The following is a 21035-nucleotide window of genomic DNA, read 5'->3' on the forward strand; positions in this document are numbered from 1 at the left end:
GTCAAAAAGCTCCTTGGTGGCAAGGCGCCGGGGGTGGATGAGATCCGCCCTGAGATACTGAAGGCGCTGGACACTGTTGGGCTGTCTTGGCTGACACGCCTCTTCAGTGTCGCATGGGGGTCGGGATCAGTGCCCATGGACTGGCAGACCGGAGTGGTGGTTCCCATTTTCAAAAAGGGGGACCGGAGAGTGTGCTCGAATTATCGGGGTATCACACTACTCAGCCTCCCGGGGAAAGCTTATGCCAGGGTGCTGGAAAGGACGCTCCGACCGTTTGTCGAACCTCAGATTCAAGAGGAGCAGTGCGGATTCCGTCCCGGCCGTGGAACAGTGGACCAGCTCTTCACCCTCGCAAGACTACTGGAGGGGTTCTGGGAGTTTGCCCAACCAGTCTACATGTGTTTTGTGGACTTGGAAAAGGCTTTCGACCGGGTCCCTCGGGGGTTCTTGTGGGGGGTGCTGCGGGAGTATGGGATGCCGGACCCGTTACAACGGGCGATCCGGTCTCTGTACGACTGCAGTAGGAGCTGTGTCCGCATTCTCGGCAATAAGTCAGACACGTTCCCAGTGGGTGTTGGCCTCCGCCAGGGCTGCCCTTTGTCACCGGTCCTGTTCGTGACTTTCATGGACAGGATTTCTAGGCGCAGCCGGGCGGTGGAGAACGTCAGGTTCGGGGGTCTCGGGATCACCTCTCTGCTATTTGCAGACGATGTGGTCCTGTTGGCCTCCTCGGATCTTGACCTCCAGCATTCATTGGGGCGGTTTGCAGCCGAGTGTGAAGCAGCGGGGATGAGAGTTAGCACCTCCAAATCCGAGGCCATGGTGCTCTGCCGGAAACCGGTGGATTGCTCCCTCCAGGTGGGGACGGAGTGCCTACCTCAAGTGAAGGAGTTTAAGTATCTCGGGGTCTTGTTCACGAGTGAGGGTAAGATGGAGCGGGAGATCGACAGGCGGATCGGTGCGGCTGCAGCAGTAAAGCAGGCGCTGCACCGGACCGTCTTGGTGAAGAGAGAGCTGAGCCGGAATTTACTGGTCGGTCTACGTTCCTACCCTCACCTATGGTCACGAACTCTGGGTCGTGACCGAAAGGACAAGGTCGCGGGTACAAGCGGCCGAAATGAGTTTCCTCCGTAGGGTGGCCGGGCTCAGCCTTAGAGATAGGGTAAGGAGCTCGGACATCAGGAGGGAACTTGGAGTCGAGCCGCTACTCCTTCACGTCGAAAGGAGTCAGCTGAGGTGGTTCGGGCATCTAATTAGGATGCCTCCTGGACGCCTCCCACTGGAGGTTTTCCAGGCACGTCCAACTGGGAGGAGACCCCGGGGAAGACCCAGAACACGCTGGAGGGATTATATCTCCCAGCTGGCCTGGGAACGCCTCGGGATCCCCCAGTATGAGCTGGAAAATGTTGCGGGCGAGAGGGAAGTCTGGGTCAGCCTGCTTGGCCTGCTGCCACCGCGACCCGACCCCGGATAAGCGGAGGAAAATGGAATGGACTAGACAGATCCAGTCCAAAAAAGAGCTGAGGGTGGAATAGTTTTTCTCTGGATTCCCTTTGGTCTAATTGAACAAACTGTTAACTGAAACAGAGTTGTACAGTGGAATAAATCTTACAGTGAATTGTCCAATAGTGTTTGGGGCCTTTATTTACCTCAGACGCACACGGAAACAGGGCTTTTATTTCAAGCAGGCTTATATTAGAGAGAGGCCAGTAGTTCTAATTCCCTCTGTCTGAAAGGTTTGTTTGGTAACAAAGTTGAAGTATGCCTGAGGAGCACATTCCCACCACACATCCTTCTTTCATAGACACCAGTCATTTATAAATGGTGACCACACCCCCAGCTAAACAAGCGTTTATTTAAACATTGACTGTATATAAATACATTCCAATCATTCATTCTTACGGTATTTTGTACTATGCTCCTACTACCACTCTCAGTACTATGTAATATTCCTGGCAGACATACAGATCCGTGTCTCTGCCTCAGTAAACAGGACCTCACACCCTGTTCGCTCTCAATTAGCTTAACTGAAGTATTCAACAATTCCCCAGGAAAAAAACACAAAAACTGATTCAATTCAATCGAATTAAGCTTGCAAATGTGTTGCAGACAAAATATAACGTGTTTGCAGTTCTTATAGGCATATGTTATCCAAACTAATAAAAGCAATTAACTGCATGCTCGTTAAAGCCACAATGTCATCCCACACTTGTCTTATTGTCACACACACAGCTCCCCTCCAGTGTTTTTTTTCTTCTTTTCTTTAACAATGGACAATCGAAGCACTGTGAAATCTTGCCTCTGACCAGTGGCTGTGAATGTTTAAAGGGATTTCATTCGTTAACAGAACTGAACAGAACTCTGAAAAGTTTAAGAGACCATGTAAATGCAAGGGGCTTACATCTCCAGCCTCAATGTCTGCCTGTTTGCTCAGAAAGGGGATTAAGTGCTGATCACAGTCCCACATTCTTCATCAGGAGATTGTTCACAAGAGCAATTTGTTTTGGGGCTTTTTAAACATGGCATCAAAAGAGGCCTGGTGTTAAAGTTCTCCCTAAGCTGCTGTGAGAACATGTTTGTCCCATGTTGGAAAACCACAGAGAGAAAACAAAGCAAAAGTATTAAGATTCACTGGGAAGTGGGATTAGTGGCAGTAAATTGGGGTTGTGGCTCTGGCGGATGAACTCTTGCGGGGGAAGTTGAAACAGAGGCTTCCTTTAGTGTTGGACGGCCTTTAGGCGTATGGCTAAATAGAAACTCTCCTCTTTTGAACAAATCCAGCAGGAAGTGTGCAAATATGTAAATGCACCATTAAACAGACTTAAGTTGTGTGTTTTCCACTTAAGGTGATGAAAGAACAAGCCTGGAGCTCCGCCTTCAGAACAGTCACGCTTTGTGAACTTGACCGCTACGGTGCCGGTCCCTTGTGTGTCGGCTCAACTTTAAAGTCAGCCGAGTTTTGCCCTGTTTAAAAGAGCTTAGTAATATCAAACTAATGGCAGCTTCTCGGCTAGGTTTGCCACACACACACACACACACACACACCTTTCTTCATATCTATTAATATCTAAGTGCTTACAGGTGGTCTGCCTGTGAAGCGCGTAGAAAAACACAACCCTCGGTTTCAGCCCACTGTACGTCAAATGAACCGTAAGCACCTTTCCCCCTCTTTTCCTCTGTTGTTTTCTCTGTTTTTCTTTGCCTCCTTTGCACTCCCTCCATCCCCCCGTTCCTCTCTGGCCTCCTTTCCTGCCTGTGTCCTTTTCTTCCTCTGTTGAAGGAAGACTGGATGAGTTTTAAGGGATTTCAGAGATTTTTGGAGAAACCTGTAAAACCCAGGAAGGTGGCAGCATGCCATATTTGGGTCACCTACCCTCTTCTGTGAGGGACTGGGCCTGTAGTTAAGTGACTTTTGATCATTTTCATACCCAAACAAATGTAGAGACCAGGCTGAAAAGCAGTGTTTTGCTGCTCTCTCTGGCTGAAAGTTTGAAGCCGTTTACATTTGTCAGTATCACTGATGGGTCCTCTGCCATCCCTTAGCATCGCCGTGATACAGTGTTCTGGGATAATTGTACGTCCTTAATGGCAGCCACGATATCTGTTTTATTCTCGAATTCACTGAGGAATGCGTCCTAGATCTGTTTTAGCAGGGAAATCGTGGAATTGAATGATTTTGCTCTTCTTAATGTGTGTGTGGTTTGATGTGTTGAAGTGTATCTGGTGGAATAGGAAAGTTAGTGATAAAGCAGAGACGCAGCAGAACAAGGATAGGTCATGACTCACATAGTCACTTACTTAGACTACATCATTCCATTGCATTTCACTAGCTTCTTGCCACTGACGGGGAATCAGTCGATCAGGCACTTGCTAGTCTGGAAAGTTTCTGACACAACATGTCAACTAAGTGACACTATAACTTTTAGTTAGAAACCAGAAGGATAATAACACATGCAAACTTGAATAGAGCTATAAGTAAAACCAGTTTGTGCTGATAATTCCTGAAAGGAAGGTGTAATTACTGCAGCCTCTCTCTGCCATTAGAAGTGGTTGTCTTTGGCTTGTTGGTATCTGACTAACCCTAATGCCTACCCTGCTGCCCACTCGTATATTAGTGTGGGGCTGTGGTGCTGAGAGGATTAGCAGGGCGCTCTCCTCCCTCCTTCAATTAGCACTGTAGCCAGTAGCCAAATCTGCACTGGTTAAGAAGAGAGCACATGCCCATTAATCCTTTACTTTACTTATGTAACCATAAGACTGTCGTAGAGTTTTAAGGCCAAACTCTTGGCTCTCCGCTGATTTCTTGACTAATAACAACCTGTTTATTCAAAATAATAGTGCAAGTGGACAGTAGAGGGTCGATGTTCGCTGGATGGATGGATGGTGGGTAAATAAATGATCGCAAATGATTCCTAGGTGGTCATAGTTCCCATGGCAACACTAACACTTTGGTTTAGCACACAGTTTAGTTGTGTATATAGAATGCAGAGTGAATGTGTAATGTATATGTCCAGCATATGTGTAAGTACACACAAACAGAGTCATGTCTCTGAAGACAAAGCTTCGTCTGACGATGGGTACTCTTTCATTTGTGCGTTGGGCTCATTTGCTCTGAAGTTTATGCATCCTGGTAACAGTAAGTCCCCCAAGTACTCCATCTTGTAAGCTTTATGCCTTCCACATGGTTATAATTTGAGATTTTCCTGATTTTCCAAGCTTTTTTTTAGCCTAGTGTTGTTAATTAAAAAGTGGACTAGTTTTGTTGTTGCCTTTTGTGTTGCCAAGTTGGGAAATCACCGCCCTCTCCGTTTCTTTGCTTCTCTCTCTCTCTCCCTCTCGCTCTCTCTCTCGCTCTCCCTCCCTCTCTTTTTCTCTTTCTCTCTCTCTCTCCCTCTCTTTTTCTCTTTTTTCTTTCTCTTTCTCTCTCTCGCTCTCTCTCTCTTTCTCTCTCCCTCTCTTTTTCTCTTTCTCTCTCTCTCTCTCTCCTCTCTTTTTCTCTTTCTCTTTCTCTCTTTCTCTCTCTCTCTCCCTCTTTTTCTCTTTGTCTCTTTCTCTTTCTCTCTCCCTCTCTTTTTTCTTTCGCTTTCTCTTTCTCTCTCTCTCTCTCTATCTCTCCCTCTCTCTCCCTCTCTTTTTTCTTTCTCTTTCTCTCTCTCTCTCTCCCCCTCCCTCCCTCTCTCCCTGTCCCTTGTCCCATCTGCCTTTGTCAAGAATAAAGCTAGCCCAACCACTTTGTAAATGAAACATCCTCCCACTATTAATGGGATTGAGCAGATGTTTTCTGTTTGGCTGCTCAGTGATGGGATAGTAAAGCCTGCAGCAAAACAAAACAAAAAGATTTTTGGGAAAAGGAAAAAAAAAGAAAGCAAAAGCAGATATTTATGGAAATCATTATATCACTTCCCTCATGTCCCATACGGACGCATGTCTCGCACACATGGCAAATTAGAGGTCATCCCTTCCAGTTTAGCGCATGTGTAAGTGCGTGTGCCAGCGATTTTGGTACTAAAACATCGTAAATAACACTGTAAACCCAGGGACGAGGTGTTATAAATAGGACGTGTCAAACCCAGCTCCGGCCAGCCTCTGGTTTCCCTGAAACCCTCTCTTTTCACCCGCCGAGCAGCTCAGCTACTTTTTAATTTGGCCATCCTGCGGGCTAACCGACTGACGCCTCTCGGCGAGGGCCTCTGTATTTCAACAAGGCCACAAAAGCCCCAGTCCTCGGGCACTCGTGCTCACAAAGCTCTCCAGATTCTCTGAGCTGTTACTTTTTTGGAGCCCAGACTCAACCATCAGCAGAAGAGAAGCGCCGGCCACTGCCAGAACACAGCGGCCAAGTTTCATCTGTCAGAAACCCAGGGGCCGGAGTCTCCAGCCACTGGGTGGGCGGGGCCGACCAAAACAGAAAGAGAAGGAAGAAAGAAAGAAAGAAAGAGTGGAGTGTGGGGGAGAGAGGGTTCAAGAGCGAGAGGAAGCTCCCAGATAAACAGACCGCAGCGCCTCAACTCCTAATCACCCTGCGCTTCCGTTTCCAGACTCTATAATTAGAAGGGCCCCGTCCCTTTTTTCTCTCTATTCCCAGTTGACGCAAATGCTTCTTGTGGCTTGGCACCTCGTTTGGGGCGTGGGTTTTCAAGAGTTTACAGGCCCTGGGCCTTAGCTCTCTGGCTTTCTGGGCGCTCTGATACAGCATGAATAGCTAACCACCGTCTTAATGCACACTTCACTTGGCCTCTCTTCTGCTCTCCTCCCTCCACCTATGATAATCTGCGTGACCCCACTCTGTACCTCCCTCATTCCACTTCTCCATCATCTTTAAATAGAACTGTTCTTCAGTCAAACGCTAGTCTTAAAAAAAAAAAACCTTTCAACTCTGAATGAATGTGCAAAATGTTGTCTTACACTCAGCTTTTTTCTTTTTTTTTCCAGAGAGGGAGTGTTTTTCATCTTCCTCGCACGTGTTGCTGAACCCTTTTAATCTCCTGCCATTCCAGCCTCCTCTTTTCACATTTGACATGCCACCCAATAAAGCCCGGCCACTAATTAAAACCTACTGCAGCCTTCACATAAAAGATTCCACGGGGAAAAACTCATTTCTTTAATATCATGTATGTCTGGGAGTCGTCAAAAAGACAGGTTTGAACTTCTCTCAAATCTTACACTCTGTATCACTGATGGGTTTCCAACGTTTTGAGTTACTGCCCAATCTCCGGGTTTGTTTGTAACATCTCAAAGGGCTTCTGGGATGGGTTTTGGGTTGCGCTTGAAAAGCGGTGCTGCGTTTTTCCAAACCGAACCAGTTTAGATCTGGGTTTGTTCTGGTGTGGTTTGTTGAGCATGTTGTTTATGGTGAGGGCCTATAATTTCTGGAGTTTGATGAGCTTCAAATAAAACGGGACCAAATGAATGGGCCTGTCATTGTGGGGGTGAATCTCAGTGTGCACACACATACACACACACACACACACACCCATGACCATACGCGGATGTATGAATACATGCATTTTCACTTTTACAGACACCTCATCATCTTGTCTGTCCTTGAGGAAGCACACGACTCGATCCATGCTTTTAACCAGACAGCTCTCATGGGAGGAAAGGCTGCATTTTATGACAGCGGCAAACGAAAGCTGGTTTAGTTTGTTTTAAATGCACAGTAATCCTGTCATGCCATCGAGCATGTGTCCCGCACAGTTGGTCGTGTCGGCTCCCTTTGTGTGAGCCGCCAGAGTGAAATACGGTTTAGATATTTTGGTTGGCTTGACTTTCTATCAGTTTACCAATAAACCAGAGGCGACTCCTGAACACACTGGCACAATGTAAAGATTGGGTTTTTGTTTTCTCTGAGTTCGACATCATGAAATGTATCAAATCAGCAAACTAATTTGTAAAAGATCATTTGATGATTCACTTCTCAAATGATTGTAAACTGCCATTTGAAGACCGTATGTATACCGCAGTCTATATTTACTCACAATTTTGAGAAAATGTTATACAATCTAAAACTGTCTTTATTCAATGTGATTTTGCTCCAGCTAGTTATTAACCAAGCAAAAATATGTTGAGTAATGTAATAATTTCAGCGCATAGTGTGATCATTTAAAACAGAGTGCTCTACTTTAAACTACTTAAAGCACTTTTACATGACACAAGTGGAATCCTTAATTTAACCACTTCCTGCTCTTGACCAATTATCTTCGTAAAGATGTGGATGTCAGTATTCATTCAGCGTAATGCAATAGAGTAATCCCATTCATACATTTGAGTACATTTTGATTCAAACTTGCGGTTTCGCTGGTATATTTCTGTCATGCTGGTTGTTGCTGAGGTAGTAGCCGTGGCTCGTCCGTGACCCCAGTGGGATTGTCAGCAGTTAGCCTGTGTTAACATTAGGGGTGCAATGGATCATGAAACTCACGGTTCAGATCGGATCACGGATCGGATCACGGATCGGATCTGCACAAAAGAAAAAAAAGAAATGATGTCCTGATGCCATATTTGACTGAATATTCACATGCGTGCTGAACCGTGTGGGGGGATCTGTACGGATCAAGGATCAACACTTGTCCGTTACACCACTAGTTAGCATGACATTCGCCAGCACTAGTCGGGATCACTTCACCAGCTATGTGTCTGAAATACTCTAGTACTCTATAATAATTGAAGGCTAGTACTCGAATGATGAAATGACTTTAAATACACTTCCCTACTAGTAGCCATAATAAATGAGTGGAGGCTGGCTAACCTTAGCTGAAGCTTAGAGCTTACCTGTTGAGGAAGAAATTAGTCAACTCGACATCAGTCTTAAAATCCTTCTTGGCTTCAAGCTGTTTCCATCTTTCAAATGCATCTCCAATATCCAGTCATGCTTCACAACGTCCCTGGTCATTTAGCTTTTTAGAAAGATGCGGATGCTTTTTGGGTTGTGTGAGGTCCGACGTTATCTCTGTTGATCCAGTTCGTATTTCAACTTGGCGTGTTTCCTTTGTCTCTGACTTATCATGGTCGTTGTATGATTTTAATTGAATACAGTGAATATATTACAAATTGTTCATTTATGGACCACTTAACAAATACTAAATAAAGCATGCAATACAGAAGCATGTAATAAGTAAAGCAAACAACACATTCATGTGAGAGCAGAAACTACACATACAATACTTTGAATAAGCACAATGAAACACAGACTATACTAGACAACATACACAGTGAGAGTTGTGATGATGATAACCAGTTTATTTTGATGATTCCTAATGTTGATGACTTTATGTTTATTGTAGGAATGCTGCTGGTGACTGCCGACACTCAGGGCCACGATTTCCACGTCTTCCAGATTCTCACCCACCCATGGGCTTCCTCACAGAGCGCCGTTCACCATCTCTACACTCTGCATCGTGGGGAGACTGAGGCCAAGGTCTGAAGCACATGCATGAGTATACAGTCATCGAGTTGAAGGAGCTATAAAATGTCGTGAGCGTCTTCAGTAGACAGTTAGGGAAACATTTTGAACTTCAACTTCATTTTCACTTCCAAACAAGTTGCTGTAGATAATGTGTTGTCAGATCAGTTGCTGATTTCAAGCAGACTTAGGTATTAAAATAAAAGCAGAACAAATAGAAAACATGTTAAACAACATCCAGGTTGTAAAAAAAATGGAATATTAGCATTTCCGTTTGTTAAACTGAACATTTTATCCATTTTCAATGTATAAAACGAAAGGCTCCTCTGCTACTAAACTGTCAGAGCTACCATGGAGCCCACACTGTCACTAACAGCACTCCCTGCTAACATTTTAGTAAAAAGGGATTTTAGAGAGAAGCAGACAGAAGGGTCTACAATATGCAAAGGATATATCCTGGATGTTAAACCGATTCAACAGCAAAAACAGGTTCAAAAGATAAAGATGGTAGCCAAAGCCAACAGATCACAGCCACCACATCACCTGGCCATAGAGACAGAACACAATGCAATTAAGGAACAATTTTGTTCTTGTAAAGCCGAGTAGATCTTTATTTACTGTTACAATTATTAAAAAACAAAAGCAGCATGTGTATACTGTCAGTATACCTTCAGTAGCTAGCGTAACATAGAAGAGCTAACGCTAGTTCATGTTGTGCAGGTTTTTAGGTAGAAATGTAACCTCAGAAACGTACAGTATGTCTCCTTCCAACCTCTCTGAGTAACAAGTATCACTATTGCACAACATTTAACCCTGACGAGCTCCAAATCTACTAAACCAGCCTGAAAATGAAGAAAGTCTCTTACCATTGCATGAGAGTTGATAAAGCAGAGTTGGGTAGTTGTCTGACCCCGGTCGGAGCTCTGATGCTAAGCTCTGATTGGCCAGTGTGAGTTTGAGGGGTGGGACTTAAATGAAGGTTAAATTATGACACTAAGGTAAATTGAATCCAGCTCAAAATAAGGGTGAGACAGACCAACAACAGACAGCAGCACAGCGATACTCCCATTTCCAATTCTTGTAGTGTTTTGAATAAAGGTTAACAGGTAGCACTCTGATTATTAGCAGGCACTTTAGTTTACAGCAGGACTTTAATCCACCATGTGCTGCTATTTGGACACTCTCAGTGAGTATGGACCAGCAGGCAAATGGCAGCCTCTCTGGTCTGGGTAGTTAAACAGCATCCTCTTCCTCCCCCACACAGCACACTCACGCACTGCTAGATGTTTTTTTTTTCATGAAAGCTGATTGAATCAGGTGTGTAGAAGTTGACATATAGCGAGCGTGTTTATCTAAGGAGGGATGTATCCCCAAGGGGAGCCTTACTTCCTGTCAGTAGTAGAGGAACCAAAGATCTATCACTCAACTCTCTCATTGCAGTGTTTTTCAATGATTCATTTCCTTCCAAACCACACACACACACACACACACACACACACACACACACACACACACACACACACACACACACACACACACACACACACACACACACACACACATTTAAAACAGAGACAATTTGTGGGAGAAATCAGCCATGATGTGTTAAGAAAAACACAGTTTGCAGCAAATAATTACATATTCCAATCGATTCCCTCTTTCTCTTGTTTTGCATATCTGATATAAGAGAGCTTCTTTTTTTAAATGCCACTTGTGAATTGTAGCGTTTGAGGAGAAATGCAGTCTTCACCAGATATTTTGTACCTCTGTTGAATTTTCCTGTAAGTTCTGAGCCGTGACACGCAGAGACTTTGCAGTGCAAGTTAGAAGTGCTTACTCAACAAACCTACTTCAGGCCTTGTTCGGTTCAGGTTTATTGACTGGGAAAACACACTATCACACACACACACACACACACACACACACACACACACACACACACACACACACACACACACACACACACACACATTCTCACAGCCCGCCTATCGTTAATGTATGACCAAACGGCAGGTCCGCTGACCGGCTGCACACTGAGCCTGCTTTGATCCAACCCGTTGTAAACACTGAGAGCCGGCCTTAGCCTAGTGCTTGGGCCAGGGGTTATCAGCACACACACACACACACCCACACAGTGAGGAGTGATAAAGTCTTCAGTTAGGTGGGTGGAGAGACGCCTTATCTGTCTCCAGCGGCCAAACATGCGGCTGGCTGTCAGTGACCCGAGGCCAGGTAAACAGACCTGCAGCTGATAACAGATGTAAGGGACTGAAGGAGGACCCGAATGTAGATGGGACGGAGCCACGGGGCAAACTGGAGAGCGCTAGTCACTGAGGTTACAGGGGTGGCACTCCATTACTGCTAAACTTTGCAGCCCTGCACCATCAGCTGTGATTGCGGTGATACGGCTTTTGAAGGCTGATCCTGTCAGGGTGTTGACCTGCACTTCAGTAACCGGGCTGCTGTTGGTTTTCTGCAGAAACCAGATTCCTTCAACTTTATGTAAATTAGAGTTTGTAATGTGGGTAATGTGAATACAGCAGCCTCAGCCCTGGTCTTAGCCAGATATCTTCTAGAGAACGCTGATCGCTTGGCCAACGTTGGTTTCCACACATGAACTTTGCAAACTCCGAAAGCAGCATCGGTAACAAAGTTGAAATAGGTAAGCTGCGGTTCCAAAGTAATGGCTCACGGGTAGTTAGACATCTGATTACGGACCTGTGACATGTATATTGAGGTTTTACAGTAGCCAGGTAACTACATGAAAACACATTTTGTATTATTTAACGTGAGGCCGGGGATAGCTGTGGCACTAAGATCTGAACATAACTGACAGCAATCGAATCAAAAACCTTCTGACTTTGAGATGAGGGGACCGGTAGTGCAAACATGCTGACTCATTCCCAGGTTTTAGAACTCATTCCTGCAGCACTCTGTACAAACATAAATTAGATAACACAAATTGTATAACACCTGTTTTAATTTCTATAGAATCAAATACACAGACATTCCGTCCCTTTCTGACACTAAATAGTTATTTGCTGGTTGAATCGGTTGAAATAATAACGCTGCTTTTTGGCTACATCAGTACACATTAGGTGAAGTTAGCAGATGAGCCAGCGCATACCAGATTGGACAATGACCGCAGAAATAAAGCCAAACCAGTAAAAGGACAACAATGTGAATGAGAAATGTGTGTTGGTCAGGGAAAGATGTAACATCGCCACTTCACCAAACTCCACAGCAACTTGTCATGGGGCTTTCCCGGCTGGTAGCAGTCTACAAACAGAGAAGGTAAAGGAGCAGTTCATAAAAGAGCATAAATGTTAGAGCAGTCTGCTATTAGCAAAGTGCAACTCGGGGCCATGAGTAGCTCCGGGCCACTTTCAAATTTCTGTTTAGCTGACAAATTAGCTGTCAAAGGGAAAAAGGTTGGAGATCCCTGATAAATGTGTCAATAAAAATGAGTTTCCATTATTTTACAGGCTACCTTCTTATTTCTTATTGGTAATCCAGTAAACAAACAATATGGAGCGAAGGGTTGAACCTACAGTGAACCACAACACCTTTGTTTGCTCTTCTTTCTCGTCTTCAAATTCCCTTTCTCATGCAGAGACACTTCTGTTCTATTCATGTGTATGCCTGTCCTCTCTGTTCAATCTTATCCCTCTGTCCATCTTTGTCACATGCTTGTCATTCCTTCAGAGTGTCTCTCAGGTGAACAGGGCTGCCTAATCTACGTCACTGATTTAGAAAAAAATACTAATAATAAACATGTCAAATACTCTGTGTGCGAGGACAGCTTCTCTGGAATGAGCAATCTCATGCATGTGACTGAATACAGTTACATTCCTCCTTTTTCTGAGATAGCATTTGTTTGGTATCTGCGTGGTTGTCACACTCAGCCACCCTTCAGGTAATCCCCTGCCTGATAAAATGGATTTGACAGTAAAGTCCAGGCACCCATTTACAGTTGGAGCCTTGACAGGTCTATTACGAGCAATTACGATACACACAAAGTAGCCCTTTCTCATCAAGCAGAGGTCAGGCCTCCTCTTTCACTCATCTCTGTGAAGTAAAGTGACTGTCTGGTATGCAGAAGATGCCCCATTAACTGTCATTGCTAGGTACAATTACCAAGTCTGACCTGGCAAAAGATTAGAGAGGCCTGCAGTAGAGCTGTCTCTCTGATTGGCTGACTGGCTTCCTGGCTAAAGAGTAAGACATTCCTCCTAGTAACTTTCTCTTGGACCTTTTCCTTTTTCCCCAGTCTCATCCATTTTCTCAAGCCTCTTATTTTTGTACTGTTTGTCGAATGATGGATGCTGTTTCAGCACTCTGTCACCTCATCGCTCCTTTGTGTTTTTTCTTTTTCATTTTCTCTCTCCCACACTCCTTTGCTTGTATTGTCTCCTGCAGCCTATCTGTCTGGTTTCCTGCATGTCTGACATGCTCAGGGAGATGCTATCTTCTCAAGTGGCTGCTCCCTGAGATTCTGTCACTGTTTGAGGAGGAGCGCTAACAAAGGGTTTTACCAGCAACCAGCTCATATCACATTGTCACCTTTGACACAAGTTGTTTTCTAATCCTGTGACCCTGGTCGACTTTTATCACCTCAGACATGCAGGTTTGTTCATCTGTGTGACAGCGTGATGGCAGACTGGAGTTGTGCATTTCTCTCTATGCTAGTGGTGAAGGAAATAATACAAAACTAATTGAGCCCATTTTCAAACTATCTATCCAGTTAATGGCAGTGTAGAAAACAGGATGGAGCTGCTGAAACCAAACCAGGAGCACAAATCCAAGATCAGTGAGCATAATGTGTCTGTGTGGTCCGCGGATGGTTACAAGTATATTGGTAACAAGTGTACTGCCAGGAGAAACAGTAGTCATCTATATTGAAATCCATACCTTGAAAGCTAACACTATACAGCACATTATACATCAAGAATCACTCGTGATTAAAAGTCCATTTCTATTTCGTGGAAGTCTGTCAATGATCCCTGTCGCTGTCTTTCCTACACTCAAGGTCAGAACAGGGTCCTAATTCCACAAACGCTGTAACATTTCTACATTTCTAAATTTGTAATACAAACATTTCTTTGGAGTGTTAAGTGTACACATGTGTTATGTACACAACTGCTATGTATAGGCAGGCATTGATGTGACATATCTTTGGAAAGCTAAGATTCTTGTGATTCGATTTATGCAAACCATTTCAAATACAATCACAACAGCAGGTTCACTCATCGCCTCTGTCAGACCACCAACAAACAAACAAACAATTACAAAATTGAGGCAACTCACGTATGAAGCCTCACAGTAATCCACCCATCGATAATATTCTGACAAAAACGGTCTTGTTACATTGGCAAAGGTCCAGACGATCCAATCCAGTAAAATATTTAGTGCAAAACACATTATTACGTCCATAAATACCCACGGACTGCTGTTGCATCATTTCAAATTAGCCGGCAGATATGCCTAATTATTTATGTATTTTCCAACGTAACTCCAGTTCGCATGTAAACGTTGGCGGTATCTGGGTCTCTAAATGGCGGCTGCACTCTGACCTTTCGATTGACACCTCACTTGACCCAATAGGAGCTTCGTGTCCTGTCCACAGCCTACGATAGCCAACGAGAGTCCGCGTTGAAGGAAAGTGCCCGCCCCTCTTCTTTTGTGTAAAGAGCAAGCCAATTGCAACCGATGTGAACTCATGTAAACGTCTAAATATTGCACTTAAAGGAACACTTTTGCCAGTTTAAAACTTGCTTTGCATTGTGGGTGGTATGTGCAAATGAACTATGTCCGGCCTCCTTCCTCGTGGTGGAGCACCCCGCTCATTTGGCGGCGAGGCTCTGTCGGCTGGCGTGATACGCATCATTTTCTGTCATCCAGCCAGGGGTTTCATTTGAACTATGTACCATCTTGATATTCACTGTAAGAAGAGACATTCTTCAGATTTAAGTCATACTTACAACAACACTGTCGGATAGATACATCCGCTGCCTCTCACTGTCACAATTTCAGTCGCTCCTCACCTTTCAATATTTGAACGTAAAGCATTTTATAATATAAATACATTTTGAATTATTTGTAAAATTATGTGTTGTTGTTGGAGCTCTTTAAGACTCAATCATGAGCAAATTGTTTGGAAATATAGTGTCATAATTTCATCCGTCATATGTTATGCACATTCTCTGTCTCATCACTGTCCCCTGACCTCTGTACCTGTCCTGTCTCTGTCCAGGTCCAGGACATGTGTTTCAGCCAGGACAGTCGCTGGGTAGCCATCAGCACCCTCCGCGGCACGACCCACGTGTTTCCCGTCAACACCTACGGCGGTGCACCATGTGCCCGCACACACATGTCCCCGCGCGTGGTCAACCGGATGTCTCGCTTCCAAAAGAGCGCTGGCCTGGAAGAGATCGAACAGGAGCTGAACCGGGTGGCTGCGTTAGGAGGAGGAGGCATAGGAGGAGGTGGCTGCATCCTGGTTGGAGGAGGAGGCATCGGGGGCCGTTGTAGCCCTATACCAGGCCTGTCCAGCAGCCCGTCGGGGTCTCCACTGCACGGTGAGGGGGGGCTTGCTGATGTAGTTTCTGCTTTGTGTGTTAAGGATGGCATCTTAGTGAGCAGCACTGTGGTGATGTAGACTTTACAGGTTCATATCATGATGATGCTGATAGAAAGCTTAAGAAACTACATTCACTTTTTCTGCCTTCAGGTTTTGCTTTTAATCCAAAAAGATCAGTAACTGTGATCAATAGTTGTGGTACTAGTGTAAAACCAGTAAAGTTTCTTCTCACATTTGAGAGGCTCTTACCAGAGAATTTGTGCTTGATAAATGAGTTGAATTTTAAAAATAGTTGTTGATTAATTTGCCAATCGACCAATTGTTTCAGCACTGATCTTCCGACTGAACAAACAAGCTCACAGATCCCGAGTAACCATATTCTTAAATATTGACACATCCAACCCACACAGAGCACAAGCATTCTTTTGGAGTCGTGTTTCCAGCCACCTGGTTATACCAACTTCTGAGAAAAGTATCTTGATCTTTATCTGCAAGATGTTTCTCACAGATGTTGGCTGTCTACTGAGGTCGACGAGAGCTGAACCTCACCATGGATGTGCTGTAAAACCAAAACAACAAGCTCAACTAAAAAAAAACGTGCCTGCTATGATGTTTGATTCAATGAATACGCTCATTCATACACAAACTCACACATCCGAACACATGATCTCCTGGCGGAGATAATAGTGAGCTAAACAAGACTAAAAAGCTCTGTAGAACTGCTGAATTTCAACTAATCTTAATATAGGTAGCAGATGTTGCTTCAGGCTAGATGTTGCTACAGTTGAGTCCAGGTGTGTGTGTGTGTGTGTGTGTGTGTTTCGGTGTATCTCTGTGTGTTTCCAGTGACTGGTCATCTCAGTAGCTCTTTTCCAGGGACTCTGATCGGTCTGCCACAACCTTGTCCACCTTGTTTGTCAAACAGCAGTGCAGGCCGCTCACACTGTCTGTGTGTCCCTAGTTGACATAGAGACACACTGATAAACACACACTTTGTGTCAACTGCACTGCTTGACCCCAGAGGTGTTACTCAGTGTAAAATATCACAGTTGTCATTAGTCATGGCTTTCCAGGAATAGCCCTGAGCTTTGATAGGTGTACTGCAGCCAGGGCGAGGTGAAGAACTCGGTAAACACTTCAGAGAACCAAATGACTAGGAACTGCCCAGTGGTTTTACATAATATAGTAGTATCATGTGTTTTATACGCTCATTGCACGAGATGGTTTTCAGATTAATGGAGTGGAAACCAGATCCTTAACCCTTCAAAATACTAAGACCTTGTAGGATGAAATGGCATTTTTAATCTAATGTTAATCGCGATTACGATTTATTTTGGTTTCGCACCATTAAATGAACATGATGGACTGCGACATTGGTACTTAAAATGCTCATCAAAAAAGTCTGCTGCATATCAAATCAAGCGCTTCCTAACAATTATAAGTGGCAATCCAATCCCAATGTACAGCGGTAGCCTGTTACAAACTGTCCTGGAAGAGTACTGTATATTACAGAGCAAATGGGCAAAATCAAAATGCACTGAATTTAGGTAAAGAATAATCTTCAGTCTCATTTTGATGCAAAGATTTGTTCATGAACAGGAATTAATTTATTTTTGGGTAAAAGGTTTCCTCACAGGAGAGTGTAACCTGTGAATTGCAAGACAAATGCAATTTATAGTTACTCACTCTATTTGTTAATTAATAGCACATTATGCTGCTGCCAGTGTTGGTGGATCTGTTCAGGTCGACAGCTTCGCTGGTATTGTTTTCACTTAGTCTGTGTGAGTCATCATTGCAAAATGTGCTCCTGGAGACACCTACTGTAGGAGGAACCATCACAGAGGAGGTTTAGAGTACTTCGCCTGGTGTTTATATCACGGCGATAGCGTCTCAACCGGGCAAGAGGCAGCGTCAAGCTGCTGATTGAAGTGAAGGGGGTTAGCTCCAATGTTAGCAACAAGTTTGGTGGGTGGACCTTTAAGATGGATCAGCTGTTCTCCTTTTAGAGATCATCTCAGCTTTTTAAAAACGTGAAGGAGCCACCCACACACAGACTCACACATACACACACACCAGTGGCGGGCCGTGCATTTTATACCTGGGCCTTCTGTGCTGTCCTACTACAGTTGAATTGCCTCCTAATAACCTCATTATGACGCATCAATCCAGCAAACCTGCAGCGGATCCACGCATTCCACCACATAAGAGCACGAGCCATTCAAATACTATTCATAAAAACATAAAAATGACACGATAGACAAATGAACAGTAGTAACGTTACTATGTAAAAAAACTAACGCAGTTTGTCACTTACCGAAACTTAAAGAGTTTAATCCCAGTACATCGTTTCAGTTCCAGTAAGAAGTCCTTCTCCATTCATGGAGCCAGTGATGACAGTCGAGCCTCCCCAGGTGTATTTCGCCGGTCTGCTGCGGCAGGTTCGCAGCGGGGCCGGGAGCCCACCTCCGCCGGGGCGCCCGCCGGCCGGCGCTGACCACACGTCGGGCCGCGGTTGTGTAGCTGTTTCCCTGCGAAAGTGTTCGTTGAGTTGTAGATCCACTCAACTCTCTCCAAAATTTTTCCAATGCTATGATGTCCTCGGGTTAGCGTAGCATAGCTCCAAACCCAGCCATAAAATGTGCAACGCTTCTCAGACGCTGTCAGCAAGAAATACCGTTCATACAAATCCTTTTCCTGCTGAGTCAGGGCTGGCAAGTTAAGTTTCATTTCACAATAGTCACATGCTCGCCCACTGACCAATCACAGCACACACTGCACCTGCAAACTGAGCTGCAGTAATGCTGACGTACTTGTAGGCCAGCTAGAAGGCTCTGGCACGTCAAAGAATACGCCCAACATGTCAAACTAAAGATCTGATTGGTTGAAGACTATGACAATCAACAATATCGTCCCCATTCACTTAAACTGCAAAGGGATTCACTGGTGAGTCTGCAGGCCTGGGGCCTCTCTTCTACCTAGAGACACAGAGGTGAAATCTGATTGGATAAAAGCTCTACTTAAAACAAGCTGCACTGGAAGCAGAGCAACTGAGGAACACAGTAGCTGTGCAATGAGAAAATAAGATAATGGGAAAAATATTTTTATAAATAATAGTACACGTAGTGTATTTAAGAAAAATTATTACATTATAAAATAGCTATAATTTTGTGATTCTGTTTAGGCCAGCAGAGAAGGCCACTGACACACACACACACATACACACACACACACACACACACACACACACACTTTAAGCCCCTGGTCCGATTTGACATTGCGGCTGGTGTCATTTGATTGCAAGATGGTCTTGAGTGGATCATGTCTGAGTCAGCTTTCATTATACCGTCCAAAGCAAATGACCCTTCTCTTTAATATCTGTCGTTGTAGTAGGCCATTGTGAACAAAGTGAGCAGGATAATATTGAATTCAAAATATTTTTGCATTAGCGTGATGTAAAATATGATCTCAATGAATAAACTTGACCAGACACAGACAGTCTTATCTGGTTATTTTTGAAAATTACACATACTGTGATAGGAAAGGTATCCATATCGCTTATTTCTTCAGCCCACATAGGCCGGAATAGGTGACAGAGTAAAGTCCCCCCCCCCCTTAGAACTCTCACTGCACCCCCTGCCACGTACACACTCGTTTGAAAGATGGCGCCCTTGCTTCCTCTCTCCGTCCTGTCTCCCTTGTCTAGACCCAGACCCCTCTGTAACCCCCGACACTAACACACACACACACACACACACATTCCTCCGCACTGTGAAAAATAGGCCATCAAACATTAAAAGGATGTCTGACTTTGGAGAGTCACTGCTCCGCTGCGATGACAGACAAAGAGGGACAGAAACTTCAAAGTGGGATAGGAGGTGAAAGTGAGTGAGTAAAGTAATGAGGTACGATTGAGAGAAAACGAAGGAGAGATAGAGCGGGGGGGAATAAAGGAGGAGGAGCGGCAGGCAGACAGAGGGAGAGAAAGATAAGTTTGTAGTAGCAGCAGTGCTGAAAGCCGGGGTCTCGGGGAGCATGGTCGTAAATCACACTTTTGTTTCAAAGGAGAGCATTAGGGCCACCTGTCAACAATTAGTCCTCACAGTGATACCTTATTGAGTGTGTGTGTGTGTGTGTGTGTGTGTGTGTGTGTGTACTTTTGAAGAAGATAAACTATCTGCAGATCTTTTTTTTTATGGTGAAATACAAAAAGGAGCAGGTCACTCAAATATGTCAGTGGCGTTGCAGTGAACTTGCTCGACTCTTCAGAGTAAAATTTAAGGTTTTCATAACTAATCATTTACAGTATAGAATATAATCCACAGGAAATTGAAGTCAGGTTTCACACTGCTTTTATCAAGGGGTTAATCCATACCATACGGACACTAGCTCACACTCTGATCAAAAACACAAAGCCCCTCCCTGTGTGAGCTACAAGTCAGTCACTTTGTGTACTTAAAGGGTTACAACCTCATCCATACAGTAGTGTCCCACACCTTATGAGGTCAACATGTTACTGTGACCTTCCTTCATTTAAGTACGTCTGCGCTTTAAGACATCACACGTGTTTCTGAAAGCACCTGCACCTTTTTACCCACACTGCAAATATTTTTACAAATAAGCAGAACGATTTAAGCCCCCCCCCCTGAAAAACCCATGCATATATATGCATGCACAGTATATATGTGTCTATGTATGCTGATAGGACACACATTATGCACTGATCTGTGAGTTCCTGAAGCATTCAATGATGGGTTTTGTTTGACGTTTCTTAAACCTGTTTAGCACCACTGCCATAATTGACAGTTTGTCTTCCAGATGAGGCATTGCATTGTGGGACATCTAGCCTCTATAGACGTACCAATATAGGGGTTTTAAGGCTGGTACCTACATTGACGTTTGAGAGTTTAAAAATCATATAACGATATATTGACAAATATAACATAATGCTCGATTGGAAAAGTAGATTCAATATCTTACTTTAAAAAGTCTCAATGGCAGTTATGCGTAATGATCTAATGCAATTGTGTTTTGAATACAATGTGATAAGATGGATTTGCTGCCTTTTTGATGTAATCTGTTTCTGGGACACTAAAGTCAGAGATAAACTAGACTTGTCCACAAGCTCTTGCACCAAAACACGATGATCCTCACCCTCGAGACGAGACATATATTTACATGGTGCTAACCAGAAAGTGCATATCACAGGTCATTATCAGTTCAGCAGTGAGATCCCAGTGGGGCAAGGTCATGTAGGTCTCGGCGTGTCTGTCATTCTGAAGATATCGGCTCCAAGACATCCTGCCGCATGTAAATTTAGAACATCAGCCCCCTCCACCACTACCGCTGCCACCGGCGTTGATAAAAACTCCATAATTTGCGCAATTTTCACCGGATGCAAACACATTGAGTCACATTTTCTTTTGTGTCTGCCTTCCGCCTGTTTTTGCGAGGCGGGTGTGAATTCTGGGCAGTGAAGGTGTTTTTTTTCTTGCGCTGGCAGAAAGCAGCGGGGTGAGGCAAGTCGGGGCCGGGCCACCTAGCCACAACAGCTGC

At 44.4% G+C, this 21035-nt stretch overlaps 1 protein-coding gene across 2 annotated transcripts in view; it reads left to right on the forward strand.

Annotated features, from left to right (window-relative positions):
- Positions 1 to 21035, forward strand: part of bcas3 (BCAS3 microtubule associated cell migration factor) — a 360714-nt gene that overhangs the window by 67747 nt on the left and 271932 nt on the right. For both annotated transcript variants that reach the window (XM_079166673.1, XM_079166674.1), the window contains exons 14-15: positions 8784 to 8917; positions 15156 to 15480. In XM_079166673.1, coding sequence (XP_079022799.1) covers positions 8784 to 8917; positions 15156 to 15480 — 459 coding nt within the window. The remainder of the gene's footprint in view (positions 1 to 8783; positions 8918 to 15155; positions 15481 to 21035) is intronic.

This window comes from Pholis gunnellus, assembly GCF_910591455.1.
Source record: "Pholis gunnellus genome assembly, chromosome: 9".
NCBI lineage: Eukaryota > Metazoa > Chordata > Actinopteri > Perciformes > Pholidae > Pholis > Pholis gunnellus.